Source organism: Anopheles gambiae, chromosome 3 (genome assembly GCF_943734735.2).
Source record: "Anopheles gambiae chromosome 3, idAnoGambNW_F1_1, whole genome shotgun sequence".
Classification (NCBI taxonomy): Eukaryota; Metazoa; Arthropoda; class Insecta; order Diptera; family Culicidae; genus Anopheles; species Anopheles gambiae.
Genome location: NC_064602.1, coordinates 48,579,675 through 48,605,780, shown reverse-complemented (window position 1 = coordinate 48,605,780; position 26,106 = coordinate 48,579,675). Strand labels below are relative to the sequence as shown.

At 39.6% G+C, this 26,106-nt stretch overlaps 2 protein-coding genes across 12 annotated transcripts; one reads left to right on the top strand and one right to left on the bottom strand.

Moving 5' to 3' along the window:
- Window positions 1-560: 560 nt before the first annotated feature.
- Window positions 561-8,796, top strand: LOC1279565 (protein yellow). Its single transcript, XM_319306.5, has 3 exons — window positions 561-709; window positions 3,992-4,899; window positions 7,075-8,796. Exons 2-3 carry the CDS (start codon window positions 4,599-4,601, stop codon window positions 8,208-8,210), a joined length of 1,437 nt encoding a protein of 478 aa, XP_319306.5. The 5' UTR covers window positions 561-709; window positions 3,992-4,598; the 3' UTR covers window positions 8,211-8,796.
- Window positions 8,797-8,901: 105 nt separating this feature from the next.
- Window positions 8,902-25,004, bottom strand: LOC1279563 (BUB3-interacting and GLEBS motif-containing protein ZNF207). 11 transcript variants are annotated; one of them, XR_009766050.1, is made up of 8 exons: window positions 24,554-24,982; window positions 23,999-24,312; window positions 23,109-23,923; window positions 21,542-21,706; window positions 20,864-21,011; window positions 19,106-19,177; window positions 13,285-14,891; window positions 8,902-13,204 (listed from the first exon to the last, which is right to left on the bottom strand). XR_009766050.1 is itself a non-coding variant. In XM_061657205.1 (6 exons), exons 1-6 carry the CDS (start codon window positions 24,592-24,594, stop codon window positions 13,530-13,532), a joined length of 1,578 nt encoding a protein of 525 aa, XP_061513189.1. In that variant the 5' UTR covers window positions 24,595-24,982; the 3' UTR covers window positions 13,244-13,529. The 11 variants fall into 11 exon arrangements, 3 of the variants coding, with proteins under 3 accessions (XP_061513189.1, XP_061513192.1, XP_061513190.1); XR_009766051.1 differs by having other exon boundaries at window positions 13,285-13,624; XR_009766047.1 differs by lacking the exon at window positions 19,106-19,177 and having other exon boundaries at window positions 8,902-11,638; window positions 13,076-13,204; window positions 13,285-13,624.
- Between the last annotated feature and the right edge of the window lie 1,102 nt (window positions 25,005-26,106).

Here is a 26,106-nt window from a genome sequence, read left to right as displayed (position 1 = left end):
TCGGGATTTCCCTACGCACCGACACGTTACCTTTGTACCACGATCACCTGTGACGATGCTTCCCTTACGTGCACGAGGGTGTCATATACACACAACCACATGTATCAATGTATGCTCGCTCGTGCGTAAAGTACACGAAGCGTACAGCGACAGAGTAAAATAATATGCTGGCACCGGTACGCGCAGCATTAACTACCTACACCTGACTGGACAGCTTTACACAGCGTGGTGCCCTGATTGCGTACGCGATTTTGTACATGAACTATTCTCGAATATACTTCACTGAATGCAGCATCTGATGCTGATCTCTTCTTGGAGCAGGGCACCCCGTTTTCAGCTCCTAAACAAAACCTCCCAAAAGCATTCGCCAAGTGCACGTCAAAAGAACGAGCAGCCAAAAACATAGGTTAAAGCGAGAGGCAAACACAAGCAACATGCATATATATGTGTGTGAGCGATCGATCGTTCGCACTGTGGCGCTGACAAACGCGCGACGATCCGGTTTGATGGGGGTAGCTTTTTCTCAATGGAGGAGATCCGCCACACCAAATACTTTCCATTCCAGCGACGTCAATCGTTGTTTCGCAGTTGCCGAGAGTGGATCGCCACGTTTTTCGGACGCTGGTAATCAACACGTGAATCTCGTGATCGTACTTCTTACCGTACAAAATACGTTGCTTTGCCTGTTGTTCTGTGTTTTTTGACCGAAGTGAGTATTCCAGAGGGTTCACGTGTGTGTGTACGATTAAATTGGTTAGAGCAGCTTCTATTGTAGTTTCGTGCAAGTGTATGAAGTCATTGGTCAATCGGCAGCACATTGTACTGTAAACCATCATTGAAACTATGTGAAACAAATGTGGTCAATTTAATCTAATAAGCTCGCATCCCCCCCATCGCGTTGCTGGAATGCGGAACATTGCTTTCGAAGAAAATGGCAAGACAAACAATTTGACCAGTGCCCAATGGTGTGCAGTTTGAAGACCCACTGTACCGTTATATTACGTGTGCCACACCGGATGCTTGGTGTAGACTTTTTGGCGAGCGAATAATAGTGCCTGCCATACCGTCACCGTGGGTGCCCACCCGGTCTGCGTCTTCGGGCCCCACCATAATTTGGGGAGGAAATGCAAACTCCACGCTTCGATCGGTATGCGAACAGGCAAGTGGCGTTCGATGAGCTAGCTAAATGCGCATCCATCACTTCGTCGGGAAGCATAGAAGAAAAGAGCAATTTGCCTGTACTGCCCGTAATAAGCTAAACCCCGGACGGTACTCGGAATCGGTCGGAGTAGAAAGTGAAATTTCTCGCACATTATGATGCACCCCGGAGGGCGCGCGTTCAGCTTGCATGTGAAGCCTACAACTACCGGCACTGTGATTTACACAATTGACCCTCGAATGGGTATGACAGTATGTGCTAAACAGCGCCACATCATCCCACGTTCCATCGTCGAAAGAAACCGACAAAAAAACAGACAGTTGCGCTTCCCGTAATCGATCCATGGGAAGCCGAGATTTGCACCCTGTTTAGTACCCTGGTACCAACTTGGTGGTACGAAAGAACCAGCGCACACACCAGCGGGTGACGCTTTGAAATGAAGTACGAAACTCTAAGACGGACAGGCACTGGCAGGGTGCAGCAGTAGCGTGAATTTTGTAGCTAATACTCTGCCACCCATACATCCCCAAAAGGCCATGTTCCCTGCACATGCTACCCTTTCTCCCACCTTAGCACCGTCATCTACAGACGAGCGAAAAAACCTGTTTCTCCTGTTTGTCTAGATTTTGCCGCCATGCAGCTATACACAACTGCCGCAACGTGCCACAGCGGCGCTGATGTTTCTTGTTTTTATTTTGCCCTTTTTTCGGTCCTTTTCCCTCCGGCATGAATGTAACCAACGGTCGCTCTCTGGTTTGTTTATCTGTCTAACACCAGGCATCGGATGCGGATGACATTCGGGATGATTGGACATTGGTAGGGAGGGAACGCAAACTTTTGTTACGGTTGCTTTGTTAAAGCTCCACAGAATTGATCAATTAAGATATATCTAACGAAAAGCTAGATCTCAAGTTCTAAAGCTTTGTTCAGGAGAGTTGGCTTCGTCAAGAATTTCACATCTTTTTCAGAAGATGTTGCAGCTAACGCATCCACGTGTAAACGTATAAGGGGTACATTTGATTGCTGCAACATTCCCGGTGTCCTTGAATTTGTGCTCAGCCGGTTTTTAGACACACAGCATAGTCATTCGCTAGCCCCATCTCAACGATGCATAACTTTCTGCTAACACGTGAACAGCATTGAGCTACACCATATAATTGGCTACAGGCCCTGAGATCCGTCCGATGCAATTTTTGCCAATAGATATCTTATTGCCGATCTAGAAGGGACGAGACTCCATTCAAAATGGAGAAACCGTCCGAGACACTGAAAGTAAATCGGCACAATGCATGTGTTAGATACAGGTCCGTAGTCCAGACGTCTGAACGATCCATTCACCTCGATCAAACCGATCAAACGTAGCACAGCAACGGCAGCAGCGCACGGTTTGAAAAGATACTTCCAAACAGCAAGTCATCAAATCGAATATCGATCGCCTATTGTAAATATCTAATCTTGCCTTCGATCGTAAAGTAAAGTTCAATACTGGATAGCCTACGCTTAATACTGGTAAAATGGTAATTTCAAGTTAATAAGGAAAGGAGTTTTATGTACCATCAAATGATCCATTCGTTTCTGAGTGTTTAATAGAAATATTATCAATCAATAGCATTTGTTAAGTAAATTAAAATATCAAACAAGTATGGATAGAGAAGTGTTTTTAACCAATTTGAACAACTGTCAACAACAACAGCTACAACGTTTGGGAACGTGATTCCTTCTCTTTGTCTGCTCTTGTGTGACGAATTACAAGTAGTGCAAACCAGTCAACGCTTCAATTCCTAAGAATGATTCACACTTTGGGAAAATCCTTGAGGAGGTAATATACAAATCACCGAATGGTAAACTTCCCATGCCATACGAGGGAATCAAAATACGTTACGCTAATCCGTTATGGACATTATGGGGTTTGCTTGATCGATATAACTAGCTGCATTACAATAGAAAGCGTTTTCACGATTAAAATATGCTGTTCTTTTCACGTGAGTTAATGAAAAAATAAATGAAGAACACGCTTCAGAAACACGTTTGTACACCCCTAACAAAAGACAAAACCCCATACTCAAACATTCCAGCGACGTGTTTTAGCGAGTCGGCAACGAAACACGCCTGACTACGCGATGACGACCACACCTTTGTCAACGCTAAAACCGCAAGCAAACGAGGACCTGTTTGAATTTGAATATCGTGTCGTAAAAATCAGCCTGCTATTGAAAGCTTCTTTGGAAAACTTAATGAAGGAATGGAGCTGCTTCGCATGGAGCCGACGAAAAAAAAAAACAAATCAACCTTCTGGATCCTGGGTGAATCTTCAAGGTTAAGCTCTATACGCCACTCAATGAAGTCACACCGGCGAGACATAACGAGCAAACATGCGCGACTGTCAACGCAATGGTTCAAAACGCAGTACCAATGGGAAAGATCTTGAACCGTCGTGAACCATCATGGGTAAATTCATGAGTGCGTGTTTCCTTTTTTTATGTTAGCAACGATGTCCACGATGATCAATAGTGCGCGATGCCCTGTACATACAGTACCGTCGACTAAACTAGCAAATCAAAAAGCTCACCGCGTGTGGGAAACACACAACAGCCATCGACTAAGCAATAGCGACAAAAAGTGCTGCGCTCGAAAGATCGGACAGCAGAGCGGCACTTTTGGATGGGTGGGGAAGGGGATGATGGCAGTGACTGGCAACGGCACCCCTATAGGCACCACTCACGAGTGGCAGCGAGACAGGGGAGCACGAAAAAGCTGTTCACCTTACTGCGCAAGTTCTTTTAATTTTTGGTCACTATCGTTTTCTTCTTGTTTCCTCTCACTATCATCCAGGTTGGTTGGTGTGCCGGACGAGAAAGGTGGACCGCGGTTCCTAGAGCGAGTGCCGCCGAAGTGGCCGCCCGAAGGCAAACGGAGCGAGCGGTAAAGAATGATACGACGCACGGTGCAGAGCGAAGGAGCACGAGCGAACCACCGGTCGCTGCTTTGAGCAACTCTTTGCCGGGATGCTGAAGGTTGGCGTACACGACGAGTTCGCCGCCTGAACTCCGCGAGTGGTCGTTGGAGTAGTTTGAGCAGTTGCACTCTAGTACAATAGTGGCTGTTGCCGTGAACGGCGACGAATTCGGCTGGAAGTGAGTTAGAAGATTAGCTCGAGCAGTGTTCAAGAAAGTGTTCTAAGTCGGGTATTTAATTGCCAATACCCAGCGAGCAAGGTGTCAGTTTCGAACAGTTGTGTGTGTTTTTTATGCATTTTAAACAACTCACGTTCGGTGGTGCTAGGTCGACCACTCTCGACATAAGTGATTCGTGAAACGTTAAGACACCAGAATAGGCGCACGATTGCTTAACGCTATCACAGTGATTGAAACGAAGTGCCTGGTGCATCAAAGTGAAGAAGTTAACAAACAGCCGTTTGCGGCACGACGGAGTAGTACCAATGATGGAGGTTAGAGGAACGCCTGTGGCGTTGGCTTTTACAGTCAGCTGCTGCATGCTACTAGCCCTTCTACCGGTGCATATCGATGCAAACGACAATTTGCGGGTGGCATATCAATGGAAAGAAATCGATTTCGAATTTCCAAGTGAAACTGAACGGCAGGAAGCGATCGCCAGCAAAAGCTACATTGCGGAGAATGTAATACCGGTTGGGCTGGAGGTTTACAAAAAGCGACTATTTTTGACACTACCCCGGTGGAAGGAAGGCATTCCAGCATCGTTGGCCTACATCAACATCAACGGTAAGCTCTATTTTTCACCATTTAAATCGAAAAAGCAGTTTGTAAATTGTCAACGATTAGCGATCCCTGGTGACTCGAATACGAACAGCCGTTCTAGCGGGTCGCCATATCTAGCTCGTATATCAATGGTATAGGTATTTCATTCCCACATATGCACTGGATAATTCATAACTTGACAGCGTTGCAGGTCGCAAACCAATCCCTTAGGGGCCGCCACTTTGACATACCTGGTATAATGCATGATCGTTGCACGTTTGAATAAAAATGAACATCTACAGCCGGCAAACTGCGGCGTGCGGCTCCAGCTAGGTGTGCCTAGAGTTCAAGGGTGTTTCGGTTCATGTTAGGTGCAGTTTCCACTGCACTGATCGAGCCCTGACCACGGTCGTGAAATGAGGAAGCCAAATCAACCGACACGATCGGATTATCTTACCATCGAATTCACACGCCTTTCAATACCGACCGAGTATGTATGTGCGCACGCGCCAACGAATTAATACATCCGCGTACCGCCTTCACGCGCGCGTGCCCCTGTGTTGGTGTACACAAGAACCGCGAAGGTGCTTAGATTAAGGCCACCTTCAGCTGTACCGCTGGAGGTTAGAGCAACATTTTGCGGCTAATAAATTATGCGGTCACTTTGGTAGCACAACTTCCCATTATTGTTTCATGCTATTGTGCGCTACTGTTTTTAGTCACACACAAACACACGCACACCTCCGGGTCACGCTGTACCATTGGAGCAGCTGAATGTTAGGCTTCAAACCCATACCCCCTCCCCCCTTAGTGATGTCAACTTTAATTGCTCACAGTATCGACCAGGTGGATAATGAAATGTACATATATTTATTATTTAAAATGTTTGCATAATAATTATTGTGTAAAAACAAACACTTCACCGCATCTTACGCACCCAATGCAAGTGTATGCTAAATAAGCATGAGTGATTAGATTTTAAATTTAAACTACAAAAACTCAAATGCAATGTTATACAAAGTGTACTATTCAAACTGAAGGTGTAACGTACTATCAAAGTATTTTTAATTGGTGCAACAACTGCAATTGATTAAGTCACGGTTATCCACTAATGAGTTTGTCGGCTTTCTGTGATTTACCTGAATAACCCATAATAGTAAATGGAAATTCCATTCAACATATATAACCCGCAATGTTCTTATGACGTGTTTTAGAGACCATTTTAAATTATGGGTTTCAACAGCATGAATCACTCAAGCTGAACCTAAGGTGTCGCTTTGAGATAGTGTATTTAAGTCTTATACATCATTCATCATTATAAGACTCATAGGTGAATTGAAATCTCCAGTTGATCGGATGAACCAAGTGTCATACGATCAGTCATACAAACAGTAGAATCAATTATGTTTATCTTGTGGAATCTGAAGCAAGCTGTAATGCCAACCCAATGCAACACCGGTTAATTCTAATGCACATAAGGGGAAGTTATGATTATCGCCTGGAACTGGTTCGCCACCCGAGAGTGAATGCTCGCATGGGTAACCTTGTACCACTGCAAATAAGTGATCATGTCTCGCGATCGATTAACAATCATTTAACCCTTTTGGCCATGCACCGGTAACTGACGCCTTCGGATGGTGCAGAACTACAGCTCAATAATAGTGTTGGAAAAAAATGCATATCATGGCCCCAGTGAATGTTACTATTGTCTTATTAGAGTTCCAAGGTTGGGTGTTTGTAGCACAGGCTCGCGGCTCCCACAACGAGGGTGTGGAGCTACATTTTAGCACGTTTCCCTCTCTGCGGACACAGTTAAACAACCAATTGCCAATGCTCCAGTTCGCGCGGAACAAGTTTTCGGTCGCTTTGAATGCTTGTTTCAATCAATGTATTTGTATTATAGATTGTTGTCGTGTCGGGCAACGATTCGGCTAGCAAACACTAGTTTAATTTACACGAATCGGGCAACGGGCAGACCCTAGGGCATAGCGCATTTAGAGTAAAATTAAATGGAATATGTTACACATACAACATTCCTATAGCGATAACAAGGCGTCAGATCGCTATAGTATATTTATAGTAGTTTTATAAGAAAACAACATTTCAGATCTCTTGTTTGAATTGTTAACTATTACTATTTCTATCATCCGATGTTATAATAAGCTTGAGTAACTAACGCTTGTTATTTCTTCTTTTCAGAAACTACAACACAATCACCCCGCCTGCACCCCTATCCAAGCTGGAGTGCACACCGGCGCACCAGTGAGACGGAAGCTCCGGAAATCGTGTCACCCTTCCGGATACGAGCTGATCGCTGCGGTCGTCTCTGGGTGTTGGATACCGGTGTGGAGGAACTGCTGGGAAATACCACCGTCACAAGCCCAACTTCCCTGCTAGTATACGATCTGCATAACGATAATCTGCTGCGCCGATACAAATTCCCGGCGGATCATCTCAAAGAGAACTCCTTCTACGCCAACATTGCGGTAGAAGATAACGATTGCGATGACACGTACGCTTATGCGGCCGATCTCGGCAGCCCGGGACTGGTTGTTTACTCCTGGAAGCAGCAAGAGTCGTGGCGTGTGAAACATCACTACTTCCATCCCGACCCGCTGGCAGGCAACTACAACATAACCGGCATCAACTTCCAGTGGGACGATGGGCTGTTTGGCATAGCGCTGAAACCGCAATCGGACGGTTATTCTACGCTTTACTTCCACCCGCTCAGCTCATTGAACGAATTTTCCGTGTCGACTAAAGTGCTTCGTAATCAAACGTACGCTACCGAATCGGGCAACTACCATGAGTTTAAGATTTTGGGATCCCGCGGACCGAACGGTCAGGCCGGGGTGGCGTTCGTCGACCAGAAAACGGGCGTCATTTTCTACGCGCTGCCGAACCTAAATGCCATCACGTGCTGGAAAACGTCCAATCGCGCATACACAATCAAATCGCTCGGTCGCGTGTATATGAGCACCGTCGACATGGTGTTCCCCAACGATGTTAAGGTAGACGACGAAAGTAACCTCTGGGTGCTTTCCGATCGACTACACCAGTACATGTACGAATCACTCAATCGAAACGATGTCAACTTCCGTGTTCTAACCGCCACCGTCAAGGACGCAATACAAAACACCGCTTGTGATACAAACATTAAGCCGCTGCCAGATATTATTACCAATCTGGGTGATATTCTGCGACCCTCCACAAGCACCATCGCACCCAAGGCTGGTTCGAGCAGTGCATGGCCATCTCCGTCGCATACTAATGCGATAGTGGTGCTTTCGATGCTTATCACTATGTTGCGAGTGTCCTACTGCATCAGGATATAGGGACGGACGGGCGATTTATCTTTGTTTGCTGAGCAACTAGAAAATCAGGGATCTGTGTGAGCTATTGCATGCGACGATTCAGTTGCAATACTTACATTTTCGTTTCTGTTAGAAATATTGATATAGAGCAACGTGTTACTTGTTATGCTTTGTGTTTGCTATCAGTATTCAATCAACTCAATGGAACTGCTTTCACACAGTAGATGTAATCATATCTATCGGCTATGGAGGAAAGGCATTCTATCTGACCACATTTACTTGAAGCGATTCCCCTTGTATTTCGAATTTTTGAAATGGAGGATTCGTTTTCATCGAACCCTTGCACATAAACTATATTGCTATATTGCATTCGGAAGATATATCATACTGTGACTCTCTGCTACCTTCTATGCCCGAGCTTACTCGTTGTCCAGCACAGACACATTCACTTCGCTCCACGGTACTCATAACCGTTGCCTTGAGCTTTTTGAGAAAGGTTGCGTGCAGTTGTGTCATAATTGTTAATCATTAGTCATTGTACCAAAATACATGTAGAACAGAAAAAGGCGTTGAAATAAATAAAATTTTCATAAACATTGGAGCGTAATTCTGTGGCTTACCATACCCATCATATACCAGCTATATGGTATATTCTATTGTTTCTTCGTCATCATGTTCAGCGCACTTATACCCTAGGAAATCGTAATGTGAGTTTTAATTTATACATTTATTTTATTATGTTTCCATTCATGTGCTATACCTCAGGTGACACGCTACGCATATAGATATAATCGAAAGAATAGTTTGAGTTTATCGCCTAATGAATACACTTAACAAATAAAAACACTATTAACATGTTTCGTTTTGCCTAGCGTGGCACAATCTCACGTAGCTGTGTATTTATATATGCATAAAAGCCCTTATGTATATTTACTATACATAACTGCTATATACATACAACCCATACATACATTGATTGCTATCGGAAACTAGAAATATGCACACTAAAAACTTACGTCAACAATTGCTTCTTGCACTAGGTTTTAGTTGCTTATCGTTCAATAGTTCTATCAGCGAATATGTTTCTACGACAACACTCGGGTTTATGCTCTCCGAGCACCACTGTCACGACGGATTTGTTGGCCATCCCTTGAAAACGTTGTAATTTAAAACCAAACGTCTGCTGTTAAGTGCGTGCTTCGGAACTGGCACCAATTCAGGTGAGTGCTATATAGTTAGATGTGGTTTAAGCTACACACAACGTACTTCACAAATATATGTCCAAATCTATAGCTCATACAGTGCGGCGGTAATTGATAAACAGTACCATTCAACTGGCGATATCTTGTGTTGTTATCTCATTTATGATACACCATTTATTGCTTTTTACAGATGCAGCATGTTTAATCAAACCGAAAGTATTGTTTTACGTTGGATGAAAAGGTGAAGGTGAGATGAAATCGATGTATCAATCAATGCTTATTTGTAAAAACTATTAAACTCGCGGAACAAATGATAAAAGTACTTTAGTTGAAAGGTAAAACTAAACAATGCAACAATAATCAAGCATGGGACAGTTTCACTTTTCGCTTGATTCCTATTGTGAGGCATACATGAATATACAGTTTTCATAGCAAACTCATACTTGCGTCATACAGTTATAGCCAAACTAACTCAAAATGGTTCTACTTCACTGTTGTAGAATCCTCTACACGCACCCACAATATAGACCCTCGTATGAAGCGTATTAAAGCCGCACATTCAAACAAAACCGATACCAGACGACCACAAAGACAAATACCGAAACAACAGAGGACAATGAAATTAGCAACAGCTAACATTTATCAAGGAAGATATGCGAAGAAACTCAAAAAAATAAGATATGCTTACAATACAACATTTTCGTCAAATTCTTTTGTAATTTTAAACATCTCATGTTAAATCGCATATTCTCATTACTCTCTGAGAATGGAAATAGAAATAAAAAAGGAAACAAAATACAGGGAAACACACATGAGGCATGGACATGGAGAGGCAAAGAGAAAGTAATAGAGAGACAGAGAGAGCGCGCGAGAGAGAGAGATAGAAAGAAGGAGGGGGGAGAGAGAGAGAAAGTGAAGGAAGGAAAGAGTTAGGCATGGACTACATTTTAAAACCCCTAATACTATAACGTGATGTTTGTACTCAAATTTAAATTACCCAATTGTCGATCACGAACAGGGGATGGAAAGTCCAACAGTTCCAATACGTAGGTGGTGAGAATAAAAAAAAATCATCACAATAACGGCAAACAGGGCTAACTTAAAATAGTTTATTTTAAAAGTAGTTATCAAATACGATAGGTTGTATAAGTAGCAATGAAGAACGGTTTGTGAAAAGCAAAGAACCCAAAACGTAAGACCATATCCAACAAAACATACGTGTAACATGTTATAAATATAAAAAGATTTCCGACACTTTTACTGTTGAATAACTCATCCATTCATGATCCATTATTACAAGGACAAAGCTAATGCTTTATGAAGCTTGAAACTATTTATTAAAAGCATTATTTAAAGAAGAATTAAACAACTTCAACACCACACCATACACCATCTTCACCGTGTAACAAATCACATTAAACCTTCTTCCCATATTACCACATCTAAAAACAATCAAACAAAAAAAAATAGAGGAACTGTGAAATTGTGCAAACAATTTCGCCTGCCTTCGACGCTCTCAGGCAAGGGACTTTCCACTCAACAAAACTGATGTGACACATGGTCAACTTGCTTAAAACAGCTCTCAAGCTCTGACCAATGTCGCCGACCCTTAATGAAGCTGGTTGAAGCGACGCTACCAACCACTCAAAGGGTGGGAACGGAACGATGTCCGTCCAACATCAACTTTGTGATTGCTGAGAGTAGAGTAGTGTTCTGGCGGCACGACTTTCTCAATACAATCACCTGTTCGATCACGATTAGGCTGCAGTTTTCGGCAATAGGATTAGAGTAACATATAAAAGGAGTACAAGTGATGAAGTTAGAGGTAAAGCTTACAAAAGATGCAAACGAAAGGGGATCCACGACCAACTGAAACTATTACTATTTACTAATATACGCTATCTCCTCTTTCACTCTCCCTTTATCTCTTCCTCTTTGTTTAGCTGGTACGTACGGCTCATGGTTAAAATCGTCGAGTAATGCGCTACTAATTCATTACCGAGTAATGCTTATGGCTGCCAGCTGAGGTACGATGGTACTGCACCTTGTGGACGCTTACTGTAAATAAGGAAGTAAACCTGGGAGTGTACGAGTGAAAATTGCATAAATAGAACGCAATGCTTGTTTTGACCATGCTTAACTATTCATGGATGGGGTACTTAACTATTACCGTATGATGTGGTGGAGCACGGCCAAATTTACGATGGAAGATGACTATTATTATTTGTTATTGAAGATACGCGTTCACTACAACAGCGTCAGACCAGGGAGAAATGGGGGGAAAAAATCAATGAGCTACGTTTCTAACATTATTTTCATGGATTTTACTGATATACAGGAATATAATTCCACGAGGAAAAAACTAGTCAATTTTACTGTTTACATTTTAGTCCACCACCATAATAAATCATAAAGTATACCACACCATTTATAGTTATTGTTATTGAGCATGTTTAGAAAAGCTAAAACTGAAAATTATAACATCAATAACATATTTAAACTAAAATTTGAGCGAAACCTTAAAAAAACATCGCATATTTAATGTTAAATCCTACGTGTAATCCAAATAATAAATGTATTTTAAAACACCACAAAAACGCCAAATTAAACGAAAACGAAAGAAACATTAATTCCATTTCCATCCCATGTCACAAACTAGTTTCAGATAATGGCCTTTTTTTAAATCAAATGCAGTAAAATTATCGAAAACAAGGCAAATTGTAAACGTGTTTCAATCACTGCTAAGCACATATAGTTTACGCGTATCTTTTCACTCATTCACTTTCGTAATTTCAATGGACAACAATAGTTTCACAATATTATCAGGCACTACAGGCAACATTATTGCTAGTGTGAATTCTAAATGTATAGTAAGAAATATATTCATGATTTGAAAGCATTCTAGCATGGAGTTAAAGGTAATGAGGGACTGTTTCTAGATTGTTTTTTTTTCTTTTAGGAAGCGAAAATAGGTAATATTACCATGTCGTTATTGTACGAAAACGCGTTATAATAGCAATTTTGTATACCAATATTTAGTTCTACTGCAACAATAACAAATACAATGAGCTATTTACCACTACAAATGCTTAATCAGCTGCCATGGTATTGCACTTCGTCTACGATGCACATATAATAATGATATTCTCATGATTACTGGTGCGATGCAAACACCACAATTAAATATGTTAAAAGACAGGTTTAACGTCCAAACGCATTGAGAATTGGGTTTTTATGTAATTGCTGACTAAGAAGTAATTAAAAAATCTTGACAGAGTATAAGATTTGTATAGCTGATGGGTGTGTAATTTTTGTGCATACATTTACAAAGCGAAACGCAAATATTTTCCCCATTATGCATGGTGTCAATAGTTGAACAGCTCATTTTTTCTCAGCCCTAACATTAAATTGGCGGCGATTATTATGTGCTCTATTTTGATGTGGGTATTTTTTCACATCACGCAATTGAGCATTTTAGATTGATTAAACATAATCTCAGGCCGTATCCTTTTAGATTCCATATATCCATATAGATTTTACTAAACCCAACTTCCTTACCTTATGTTTTGGTATTTTAGGATTATTACAGAATTATTGCCTTAAAATTTGTTCACCTACGGAACATTTTCGTCTTTTTTTTTGTAAAGATTATAGAACTATAGAAAATTAATTAAAACCACATACCGCTGCTATTAACACGCTGGCGAAAACCAGATAAATGTCACAACCAAATGGTGCTGCACACTGGATGAATGAATATTCTTTTTACATCCCATTGTCATTTGCATAAAATAAACGGAAAGTTGCTGCATTCTATAAACCGTGTATAAGAAAATAAAAACAAACGTATCATTTACCGCGTACATGTAAATCATTACCTTTTATTTACTTACATGTTTGAATTCAACTACCACGCAGCATCCAGGCCGTTACAGGATGCGTAACTCACATTAATCTTAAGGTAATATGCTCCTAATATGCCATGGCCACGTATTTCTTCTTCATCTCGCATTTATGGATAGATCGTTGATAATGGAAGCTGTTGCATCAACGGTGGTAACGCAGCAGACGTGGCAGCCGCTACTAGTGAACGATGTTGTGCAACTGGATTTTGTGGTAGCAGCGCTGGCTGAGGCAATCACCGGAATCGTGGTGGCATCATCGGCAGCATAGGTGCTCCAGGAAAAACTACACCCATGCCTGGTACAGTTGGAATTTGCGTAATTAAACCACCTTTTCGATGCAGATAAAAAACAATGGAAAGAAACAAACGCAAAACGACGTATCGTATTAGAAATGATATACTGGATTACGGCGTTCCATTCAACGTAAAACTAGATTATTTGATTTTGGGGATTTCATTCATTTGTATTTATTCCGAACCAAAACGACGCTGCTAATGGTGATGGTGATGATAGTGGTTGTGATGGTAGTAGCAGTTGTAGCATAAATATTAGTATTAGCGGTTATATCAATAGTAGCAGTAACAAAATTAAGTCAACATTATTACGATAAAAAAAATCATCCAAATGATAACCATATCCAAAACAGCAACGACAACGTGTAGTGATATATAGAACATAGATACGAATAACAATTGTTTTGCTTATCTGCTCGCGTTGTTCTTGTTTAGTACTGCCAGATTGTTTGAATTTCCAACCGCACGAGCCGAAATGCGACCGCTTTCAGCGATGTAAACATAGTAATGTACAATATAATTGCGATGACGAACTTTGGTAGCTTTATAGCGACTCTCTTAAATCATTGTTTAAGAACCCTACAAGTATGAAAGCAAAATTATTAACACGAATCTACAATGATCATACTGAGACATATATAAGATCAATTTGTAAAAAAATGTGCAAACGGGAAAATTAATCAATCGACTACGTTAACATTTTACAACATTTGACACAAAAACACACACACACACAAAACACGAATGAATTAATAACTACAAATAGGCATTCATTGGATTAGTTTCTTATTTCGAAGGCAACCAGGACAAATGAAAGGACATAATATGAAAGAAATGAAAATGAAATGAGATATATAATTAAATGTGCAGAACATTTGTATGCAATAGGAAATAATAGTTAGCTAGTTAAGAATTGTTTGGCGAGATTGTTGGTATTCTCGGCTATGAATGAAAGTGCAAACAATAATAACATCTTGGCGACGATTCTAAGCATACAGAAGCCCCTAAAAGTAATGCTATACACTAACACACATTTAACACAAGGTTATCAACAATAGAGGAACCAAACCTAGAACACGCGCACACACACGCACACTCAAATACACTCACAACAAATACACACACACATACACACAAGGTTACTGCCAGAAGGGGTAGAATACACATTTAAGTGATGTTAGTAGTATTTTTATAGGCTTATCTTAGACACGGGGAAGAGTGGTAACAGGTATGAAATTATCATCCAGCCCTTTATAACATTTTATTTCATTTTTCATTTCTCGATTGTACTGCACTGGTGTCCTGCAAAAGAAAAAGAGACAACAACAGGAGTCGGCACCGTGGATGATTTTTCCCTGCATCAACCCAGCATCACAAGCAACCCATCTCTGATAGGGGCACTCTCTCAAAACAATACGGAATATAATATGTATGTTTATTGTCGCGTATTACCCCATTTCCAATGTTTAAGTACTTCAATCATCAACATTATCCGTATGACCGCGGTACAACACATTACTAGCAATAAATAAATAACAAACAATGATACATCATGCAAAATACGTGCTTAAATCAATAACACCTAAACATTGATTAGAGACATAACCGACACAATAAATGTAAATAAATATTTTTTTTGCTTTGCATTGCTTTGCTCTAAATAGGCTAATTTGTATTGCTATTGATAAAGTGTATAAAATTAGTCTCGTCTAAGGTAAATAATAATGAAAATTAGTTAAATCTATTCTTTCAACTGATGATGGATAACTGTAGATGTCGATCAATCATTCATCTGCATCTTCTAAACATTGAAATAGTATGTATTCCTCAAAGATGGTTAGTGCCAATATCTACACATAAATATAGCGTTGCATGTACGAAGAAAGCGCTTTGTTCTCGTTTACCATACACCCACATTGTTCAACCACATAGTGAACAACAACCAATTGAGAGTGTATCATTGAATGTAATGTGTGTAAAAACATCCTTTTTTAAAACAATTCATATGTTTTTGTTATTTGGTTCATTGTTACACATGCACAGTAAAAATTAGCGTTATGATTTTAAATTACAAACGCAAAGTTTGTGACAGCACACAATATTAATGAAAAGAGCAGTAGTACTGGTAAAACACAAATAAATTGCTTGAAATATACGAATTCTACGATGATGTATACGTAACCCATTTGCGTATGAACTATAAACATAATCTATAAAAAAAATAACGAAAAAATTATAAATACTCACCATGAAACATAAACTTAAAATTTAAATAAGCTTGCAGCAAACTAAAGCTTTTAAAAACGTACTTAAAGCAATGGAATCTCTTTGGTGCTCTCAAATCAATATTAAAATAGTTTAAATAGTATTATGACAGTACACAGGGTTTTCTAGTGGTTCTCATAGTTTCGGGACACTTTCTGGACTCTTTCATACAGGAAGTGAACGTTATGTTACGGGAAGTGGACAGGATCATTTGAAATCCAACAGCAAAAGTATGCCTTAAAGTCCATTTACCGTCACATAATCTATAACCGTCTTTATGAACCTGGTATAACCCTCAACTGTTTCCCTAATTCATTGCTTTGCTCTAAATAAGCTAATTTGTGAATTATTGTGAATATAATTATTATGAATAAAATTGTTGGGAATATTGTAAATGTGTTGTTCTCGAGGGGGCTAATTGGACCATCGAACAAAAACAAAAACAAATAAATTAAATAAAAATAAAGTTCCTGCACAAAAGAGTCAACAAATTGTCCCAAAATTATAAAAAAACCCATGTCAATTATCCGAAACCTCATTATCCGAGGGGGAGTACCTCTTCGTTTTTAAAAATCGCAGCTACACAACCACGTTTTTCTAATGACTAATAACACAGCAACTCGCTATAGTACTCGATGCATTGTAATTTGTCACTACTTCTATGTTTTGTTGTAATTATTGCAAATTTTACTTAAACAGTTGATTGTAAATTGTACCGTTAACGTTATTTGCAACATTGCTGTACAGGTATTATCCGATATACGCTATTAAGGCGGACCAGAGGCAATACCGTATCTCGATTATTTGCGTAAGTCAAATTTCGAGGTTTTCAGTCAAATTATAGCTAGTTTTCGTATAATATAGCTTGAAGTGGTACGTTTTAGCCACTAAATTAGTTATTTGATTTGATTTCAACTGAATATTACAATTTTGTAGGGGAAAGCGGGGCAAAATGGGCACCTTCTGTTTAAGCATTATTTCACTACAAATATACTTTTCAATGCTCAAAATGTATTCATTACTTCATTACATTCATTACATTCATTACATTTTATGAACACCATGTAAGTTTCATAACCCTTACATAACAAATAACCAAGAAAAATGCAAACTAAGATATAGTAGCATATTGATGTAATTTTTGCCACTTCGAAAATAAGCTTATACCAGTGTCACAGGGATTCATGGAAGTGTTACATGGTTTATTTTCAAAGATATGATATTTCTATACAATTTGTCTGAAGAAAGCAAGGCCATTGAATGCGTATTTTTACTAATATAACAAAAAATACAAAAATGCTTCATGTGGGGCAAAATGGGCAGATGCTTTTGACATATGGCGCTTGGTGAGGCTATGGTGTTGTATTTGTCCCCACAATAATGGTAGCAGGCAAAGCTTAAAAAGATTCGTTTTGTAGATTAAAACGTGTAAAAACTGTTTTAATTTTGATACCATTTTTTTGGAACAATATTAAGGGCTTTACTGAACAGCAAAACAAAAGATAGGAAGAGAATACAATACAATAACATGCCCGTCATGGGATCATGGGTTCACCCAGAATGGACCGGACCGTCCCCCCGTAGCAAGGATTGACTATCCGGCTACGTGGAAATGAATTAAGTCTCGAAAGCCTGTATAGGCCGGCATGTCCGCGTAGGACGTTACGCAAATAGAAGAAGTTGTATTTTTTCATTCTATGTGGGGATTTTAATCCATAGATAAATGGTTAAGGCATACAATAATGCAAGAATAATTGTGTTTTGTGGCATATTCAAAGGAGTTTACTGAATAACTGCTTAACATGTCCATTTTGCCCAGCTTTCCCCTACCTTTAAGATGATTTTTAAAATTGGACCAAAAGGGAATTTATGTTGCATTTGACATTTGATGTGTTAAATTAGTACAATTTGCCCAAAGAATTGTCAAATTAAGAAAATCGCCTATATAGAGTATAGCGTATATCGGGGAATATCTGTATTCTGTTATGATGTGATGTAATGATTTTTTGTTTGTTCTAAACCAGGGGTCTCCAAACTTTTCTCTTTGCTGGTCGCATTGCTTCCGACATAACGTTATTGAGGGCCATTTTGGCGTTACCTAGCTAATGTGAACGTGAACGTTAAATCACGTTTGTATAAGAAAATACTAACTGAATGTATACATTTATTATACATTTTAAATTTAACCTAGATTTTTGTCTTTAAAAGGAAAAACTTGAAACATTCATTTTATTTTTAATTAACTATTTATTTTAACAGTTTGCCAAAGCCAAACCAGCGGGCCGCATAACAGGCTCTCGAGAGCCGCATGCAGCACGCGTGCCGTAGTTTGGAGAGCCCAGTTCTGAACGAACCGTCCAAAACGCCATGTTGCATTGATGTGATACACAATTTTTCGAGTACTTTCCATCATATTACAAGAATTCTTACTCTTTAAAGTAAAAAAAACGGTTTAAATTGTCTAAATAGTTAAATAACCTTTCAAAGATGTCCAAATCAGCCAAGAATAGAACCTTCAATTCTAAATCACGACAAATGCTACCAATGTGTCAGTAGTCAAAATGCATTTTTACCAAAAACTGTAGTAAAACTTATCAACAAAACCATTAATGGGACAAATATGATGGTTCTTGGCACCCCTGGATCACACCGGATAATCGACGTACTACTGTAAATGTAGTGTCAAACAATTTTACTAGGTTTTATTTTTAAATCAAGATGTGGAAAGCATAATGTTGCAATATGGAAAACAAATATTACACACAGTTTAAAATTACATTGTATGTGGAAGATACATTTCAATATGAGAAAGCAAAACATTCGTCTAATCTAAATAACGCTTATGTCGTTTGGCATAATCAACATCTTACTAATGCGATGAATATTATACGTTGATTTTCTATGTCTTGACATTATAAATCAATTGTATTGAAATAGTAATGTTATTTTCATGTAGAATATTCACAAGTACATCTTTAAGAAAAATAGTGCTTAAGCTCAGTGTTATCGCTCAGTAAGCTTGTATATAGTAAAATTATTTGAAATGAATTAAAAACTTGCATAACAGTGAAATGCACATTCGAAAGAAAACCACCATTTTTTATGAAAATTAACCAAATACATTAACACAAAAGAGGAAGGGGATGGTGTTTCCAAAACAAATCACAATGATATAATGATACATAGTTAACATTAGTGTGAAAAAATATTATTATAGTCTATATGAGTAGGTATGTGCCTCGCTATTATACCTTGGGCGGACACAGTTTGCGCACGAGGAAATCTCGAGTGCGTTGAACTCGAATTTGTGAGACGTCATTGCACTGTAGAAAATACGGGATATACAATAAGATAGCAGAAGGAGATAACACCGATAAAAATGGAACGATATTGAGTTTCTTCGTTAGGATAAGTTACAAATTAAATTAGAGTAGAACATGTCGGTGGGGAACAATGTCAAATGAGTACCGGTAGGGGTCGCGATGTTTGTTTTACATAATTAGCTATGCCAATTCACAGGTCTATTAAATCGGCTAGAAATAATATATCTTTCACTAAAGGATGTAATTTTGCAGGTCAATGTGATAGGCTTTTGGTGCAGATTTTTGTTTTAACTAATTCCCAGTGATTCATATTTTGATAGTTGAACATTTTATGAAATTATTTATAAGCAAAGGACAAATAAAAATAACGAAATTGTTCAATGATACATGCTACCTGTGAATTTTACCACGCGTTTCAAAAGTTATGAAAAGGAAACCATCATTACTATTTTGATTTCCAATACGATATCTGACACATACACTTAGAGAACAGCAAACCGCTAATTTAACTGCAGAAAATAACTCATTTAGCATATGCAGGCAACATAAATTTAATCGTGTGCAATTATATCATTATCTTGCATTTGGATTCTGTAATGTAAAACACATTGTTAATCGACATCCTTTCAATATATAGCAATGTGGCACTAACACGTTTTCAGACTGATTCGTTTTTCTCTCTTTTAAAAGCCGATCTGGTAAAATAATATTGCTTTAAGTAAAAAAATTCTTTCAATTTTGCAAACCGTGACTTTTGTTTTTAAAAAGTCAGTGAAACTATTTCACACAATTTATTTGATGCACAATATGCGATTTTGGATATAAACTATACATATTCTTTTCACGTTCGTTCGTTTTTACCTGGTTAGTGTTCCTTGCTTTTGTAAATTTAGAGATAAAATAAGTAGTGGTCCTGGTTCATAAGTAACCCTATAATATTGTATGAATTGTCTCCTTTTTCTTGTTGCACTACGCTTTCATATCTTATAGTAAAACGATAAAGAAAAACTATCGATCATAATAATATGTTCTGAATCTGACTGAAGCAAAAGCGAAATCAATCATAGAAGGGCATTATGATGAAACATGGCAGATGTAAATAAAATTCAAAAAGCTACCAAAATCCTGTAAGTACCCAGTTATACTAAAATAACACCATTGGTGTGCTATAGTTTGTTGGCAGCTTAACACTATCTTGCCTCCTGATTTTTTTTCAACAAACCTCACAGATTATGTTTGTGTTTTACAATACAAAACCCAGCACAAGGTAAAAAATAAAAAATAGTATGTGTCATACTAAGTTGTATGATAATCTTCTGACTTAAGCTTTATAGTATATAACTGCAGTATATAGTCAATTTATATATGGAGCAAAATTCGTTAAAGTTATTGAGTATGTCGGTATAGCTTTGAATGTTTTCGCTTATTTGTGTTTCATTTGATATTAGTGAGTGTTTCACCACTGTTTGTACACATCTATCGTTCTATCCGGAAGTGCTTCATTCATCTACCTAACGAATGAATTATATTCGTTTCCTTAACGTTGGTTTATTGAGAAACGTGTTCTCAATAATTTGGCCCGTATCAGACCACAATCCAAAGCTATCTATGCGCATAGCTAAGGGTACAGGAAAATCGCCACTAAATTGTGTAATGATCACTTTCGATAGTATTGATTGTACCTACCTGGACCAAGACCCATTTGTGGGGGACCAGGACGAAGCATGTTTCCCCCTAAAAGCGCCAAGTTGCCTCCTCCCGGTGGACCAATTGCTAGTCCTTGACGCATCATTGGAGACATAAGTGGGACAGGGCCTCCCAGAGATACAGGAACCTAAAAATGAAAATGAAAAAATGAGCCGTTTATACAAATGTTATTTTATCCAAATTTGAATTTCTTCTTTCAACAACAACCGCTGTCGGTCAAGGCCTGCCTGTACCCACTAGTGAAGTGAGCTTGGCTTTCAGTGACTTATTGTTACCATAGCAGGATAGTCAGTCCTACGTATGGGGGCACGGTCTATTCGGGACTTGAACCCATGACGGGCATGTTGTTACGTCGTACGAGTTGACGACTGTACCACCAGACCAGCCCAATTTTGAATACACTGTAATATTAATCTTCGTTTCAAGTACATTCAATGAAATTTCGTACCGATACCAATAGCGTCATCCATGATAAGTTATACACCAGAAAAATACATACATTTGCGCTATTCAAACATCATTCAAAATAAACAAAATCAAGTTGACGAATAAGGACTGACATAACTACTCACTAACTACATTCAAGCAAATCTACTCAATCAACATTGTAGCTACACAGCATTGCTAATGATATTCTACATTTATTCTTAAACTGACCATTCCGATTGGCATTCCTGGTCTGCTGGCGGCTGCTGCTGCAGCATTCGCTGCGGCTGCGTTTGCTGCCTGAAACCGATGAATCATTGCAGCACGATTCAATTCCTCGATCTGTTTGTGATGGTTGGCTGCGGCGGCATGTGCGTGTGCTATCACAGCGGCTTGCTGAAAAGCACATAAAAAATTAAAGTCACAATTTCCAAAACGAACTTCAATTAGCACATTAATGAAATTTTGTGATGAAATTTTGTATTGAAATCGTCATAAAAATAAAAAAATAATAATATAAGAGGGCAAGAAGGAAGGGATTAGTTCCTGAAGACGGAAGCACGGTAAACGGAGTGCTATTGTTGTGCATTTTGTATCAGGAAGAGCTGAGTGAGCTTAACTTTGTTGAGATTATGTTTTGGATCCGCTTCCTTTATCGTAAATTATATACACAGTTTCATATCGGTTTATATAGACATAGTAGTTATACTCATTTGTGCTACGTAACCGTATGATAACCAGTCCTTGCCACGGAGGGACGGTTTTCATTGTAATCAAACTACGTCCATTCTTTACAAAAGTGGGCGCGTCTACCATTAGACCACTCGGGGTCCCTTCTTTACAATCATTCATTCTCACATGTTATTTTGCACAATTTTGGTTGCAATCTACTGAAAATTCAATTTATACTATGTGATCCATTTCCATAACAACAGAAGGATTGTATTTGAATATTTTGATTCCCCTGGGAGCAGAACATTCGTCCAACAGAATGGTCAGAAAGATTGGCAAAACAAATATCTAAAATTAGTCTTTATTTTCACCTATTCTATCGCTCGTAACTATTAAAAGATGTCCTTACATACCGTAAAAAATCCGGAGAAATAATAGTTTGCAACAACTGCGTTCAATTTTACAATTTACAACATTATAATTGAACGCAGTCTATCAATATGAGTACAGACCACTCAATAGTAAATATTTTTTTAAATCTGTAATTTAAAATACCAATACATTCAGCGGTGCAGAGCACTATAAGAATTTATTAAAGTAAAAGCGAACAGGTTAATAATATACCCGAACACCCATGCATAAAAGCCCGTATAAGATATGAAAAAAAAACGAAACTCAACCAATAACAAATCTACAAATTTGAGATAAACAACATAAAAACATAAAAATTAGACCAAAATACGAAAAACTGTTTTGTTATGAAACATTAAGCATTAAGTATTACGGCTAACTAAAAAACTAAACAACACTAAGTGTGTGATAACTTTTTGTATGTTCCCATCAGTCCACAGAGTACCCTATTAGTTAAAAAGGCAACTTAGAGGTAGGATGAAAGATACATTCAACCGATATCATTACCGATTACCATTGACTACATAATCCGTCTGTCAAACGTACGGTAACGCATCCGATCACATCCATATAGAAATAATTTATCTCACGCACCATACATCTCAACAATTAAGAAAAGCTACTCAGTAAATTAGGATAGGGCAATGGCATGACAGGAAGTTGGATGGATACGTTAAGAGTGAAAACATAAAACAAACGGAATATTAGGACTCACCTCTTGTGGCGACATCATTCGATTATCTTTCATAGCGGCGGTTGTTTGTGTGTTGGAAACGATTGAAGCGGTACCAGCTGCTGAGGAAAACGGCGATAATTGTTGCAACTGCTGTTGTTGTTGGTGCTGCTGCTGTTGCTGTTGCTGCTGTTGTTGCTGTTGCTGTTGCTGGTGCTGCTGCTGCTGTTGGTGCAATTGTTGTTGATGTTGTTGCTGCTGCTGCTGATGGTGCTGCTTAAGTTGTGCCTGCGCTTGTGCCTGCAGTTGTTGCTGGGCCGCCGCAACCGCAGCAGCTACCTGTGCTTGTTGTTTTTCTTGCTGTTTTTGCTGCAGCATTTGCTGAGTAGCTTGCTGAATTTGCTTTTGATACTGGGGCTTGCGCGCTCGAAGCTCTTCCAAGCTGAGATCCTCTGGCGGGTGCACAATCTTAGAGGTCGCAGTACCCGAATTAGGCATGATGGACGACGATGCGCCTTTCGTCGCATCACCACCACCCAATCCGTTGTTGCTGTTGCCACTTGCTGCTGCCGAGATAGCACTGTTGGTTGTTGGAGGAGCACTAATCGTGGCGGAACTGTATGCTGGAAACGTCGGCTTTGATGCACTAGTCACAGTGGCAGCACTGGCTGCGGCGGCGGCTGGAAAGAGGGGTCTCTGGGCCCCTGCCATCATCGCGGGCATCATCGGCATACCGGGTGGTACCATGTACGGATTGATCCCTCCCATTGCGCTCATCATGGGGTTTATGCTGTACGCAGCCTGTAAATGCGGAGGCATCATATTCTGCATTTGCATCATTCCCTGCGATACGGACGCTGCAAAAATATGACAAATGGTTAATAACGTTAGATTTAGCCACTCGAGCTAACACATTAGTGGACGAAAATTACCCTCAGCTTGCTTCATTTTCTTGTGCGCCGGCTCCTCTTCTTCCGATTCTGATCGATTTCCATTCTTTTGTTTCTCGTGCTCACGAATATCCTCCGGAGGTATGCCTTCCATTCCGTAAATTTCGATCACAATATTGGACCGATTTGGAAGAGAATTTGGAACCTTGTCAATCGATTCCTTGTGCACCTGCATGCAATGTATCGATAGTCCGGGACCCGTATACAGCTTCTTATGACAAATGTGGCATTTGAAATGCTTTGCCTTCTGATGTTGCACCAAAATCTTCTCGTCATCGAATTCTCTGTTGCAGTACCTATTAAGAAGTTGATAATTGCACCGAGAGGTGCACGTTTTCGCTAAGGAAAGTTATAGGTTATATAATAATAAAGGCGAACCGAACGGTGAAATTCGATTTCGGAGTGGGATGCACTTGCAGCAAGATAAAATATTAAACAATCACCCTAAAAACGCTCTTCCATTCGACGATGCCGTCTATCAGAAGCCATTTACGATTGGATGAATCGGTCAAATGTAAATATTTTTTAAAAGGATACCAGCACCAAGGCTTTGACGCCTTTTTCTTCTTGCGACCCATCGCTGCGTTAGATCTGGTTTACTGCAAAGGGTTTTTTACGCAGAAAAGCTGAATTCTATTGCTGCTGACACAGGTAAAATTTTCAACTTCTAATCGTTCCCCTTCACTTCCCCTGACGTTGCTCGATTCCGTCCGGGGCTTGTTCTCAGATGCCTCACGAAAACGAAGAATTCAGCTTCAAGAGCACGATGTTTGCACCAATCTATCGGCCTTTGTTACGAATGTCGGCAAATCTATGTTTTTATCACAGGTTAAGCACAAATATCGTCGATTATGGCCTTAAATTTTTAACTTTTCACAGGGCGTTTGCAATTTTTTCACGGCAATTCGACGAACGACGAGGTGGATGTCAGAAAGATGGCCCTCACTAACACCATGACGCGTGTACGTGACAAACAGAGTGACCAGAAATACCGATTTATCTGTGTTCCTACCGATTTTTTATATGCCTACCGATTCACAGATGACCGCCCTAAAACTACCGATTTTCCATTTATCCTACCGAAAATCACAGATATTTGATTTTTCAGTCGTTTAAGCTTAATCTGTGGCGCTTGGGATGCTATTTCAAGGATTGTTAACCACATTTGTTACTTAACGCGCTGATGCACGTTTGTTTGCCTGGCACTTTTTATCCGTTAAAATTTAATGTTCATAATAAGTAGACTATGTCAGTTGTGGGGATTCCGAGAATTGCTCGCCAAAGAAAATTATTTTAATTTGAATTTGAATCTCGCTGTCCGCGGTTTAAGCTCACCTGACAGAAAAAGAGAATTAAATTTTCAGGCGAAGGGAAGGTAGAAACACACGGTGGGGGTCCGGCCCTAGATCGGATCCGAAGTCCGTTGTTTTGGGCTGATAATTAATGAATGGCGGATGGAGCGCTACCACAGGGAGAATGCGCTCTCTTGCTCATTCTTCTTCTTCATTTGGCACAACAGTCGCTGCCGGTCAAGGCCTGCCTGTACCCACTAGTGAAGTGGGCTTGGCTTTCAGTGACTTATTGGTACCATAGCAGGATAGTCAGTCCTACCTATGGGGGGTCAGTCTATTCGGGGCTTGAACCCACGACGGGCATGTTATTAAGTCGTTCGAGTTGACGACTGTACCATCAGACCGGCGCTCTCTTGCATGCCTTTAAAATACACGAGGCGCTCTCACTGAAAAGAACGCTCGCTCGCGCTGTTTCATTGTATTTTCCTCATACCCCTTCCTTTCCGTTTCTTCCCGAACAAGCTGCACTAGTGCGAGCGAGACACCGATACCACCATGCCGCTAGGAGAAAACCAAACTGAGCGCGCAGGCTGAAATTGAACGCACAAATTCACACATGTGTAATTGTGTGAGTGCAAAAACTGTGTGGAAACCAAAACACGCTCGCGGCTCTGCGTAATTCCGTGTATTTCCAACCGTCTCCCCCTGCTTCTACATGCCCCTCGTCTGAAAGTCGCACACTTTTTCATTCTCTTTGCTAGTAGGATAATCATTAAAATAATTGATTAAATTTAAATT

Excerpts from the sequence above, each read along its gene's own strand:
- LOC1279565 (XM_319306.5), top strand. The coding sequence starts at position 4,599 with ATGATGGAGGTTAGAGGAACGCCTGTGGCGTTGGCTTTTACAGTCAGC. Across the intron at positions 4,900-7,074 it reads GGCCTACATCAACATCAACG|AAACTACAACACAATCACCC; the intron begins GTAAGCTCTATT and ends TCTTCTTTTCAG.
- LOC1279563 (XM_061657205.1), bottom strand. The coding sequence starts at position 24,594 with ATGGGTCGCAAGAAGAAAAAGGCGTCAAAGCCTTGGTGCTG. Across the intron at positions 24,313-24,553 it reads GCGTCAAAGCCTTGGTGCTG|GTACTGCAACAGAGAATTCG; the intron begins GTATCCTTTTAA and ends ACTTCTTAATAG. Across the intron at positions 21,012-21,541 it reads CAGGAATGCCAATCGGAATG|GTTCCTGTATCTCTGGGAGG; the intron begins GTCAGTTTAAGA and ends TTTCATTTTTAG.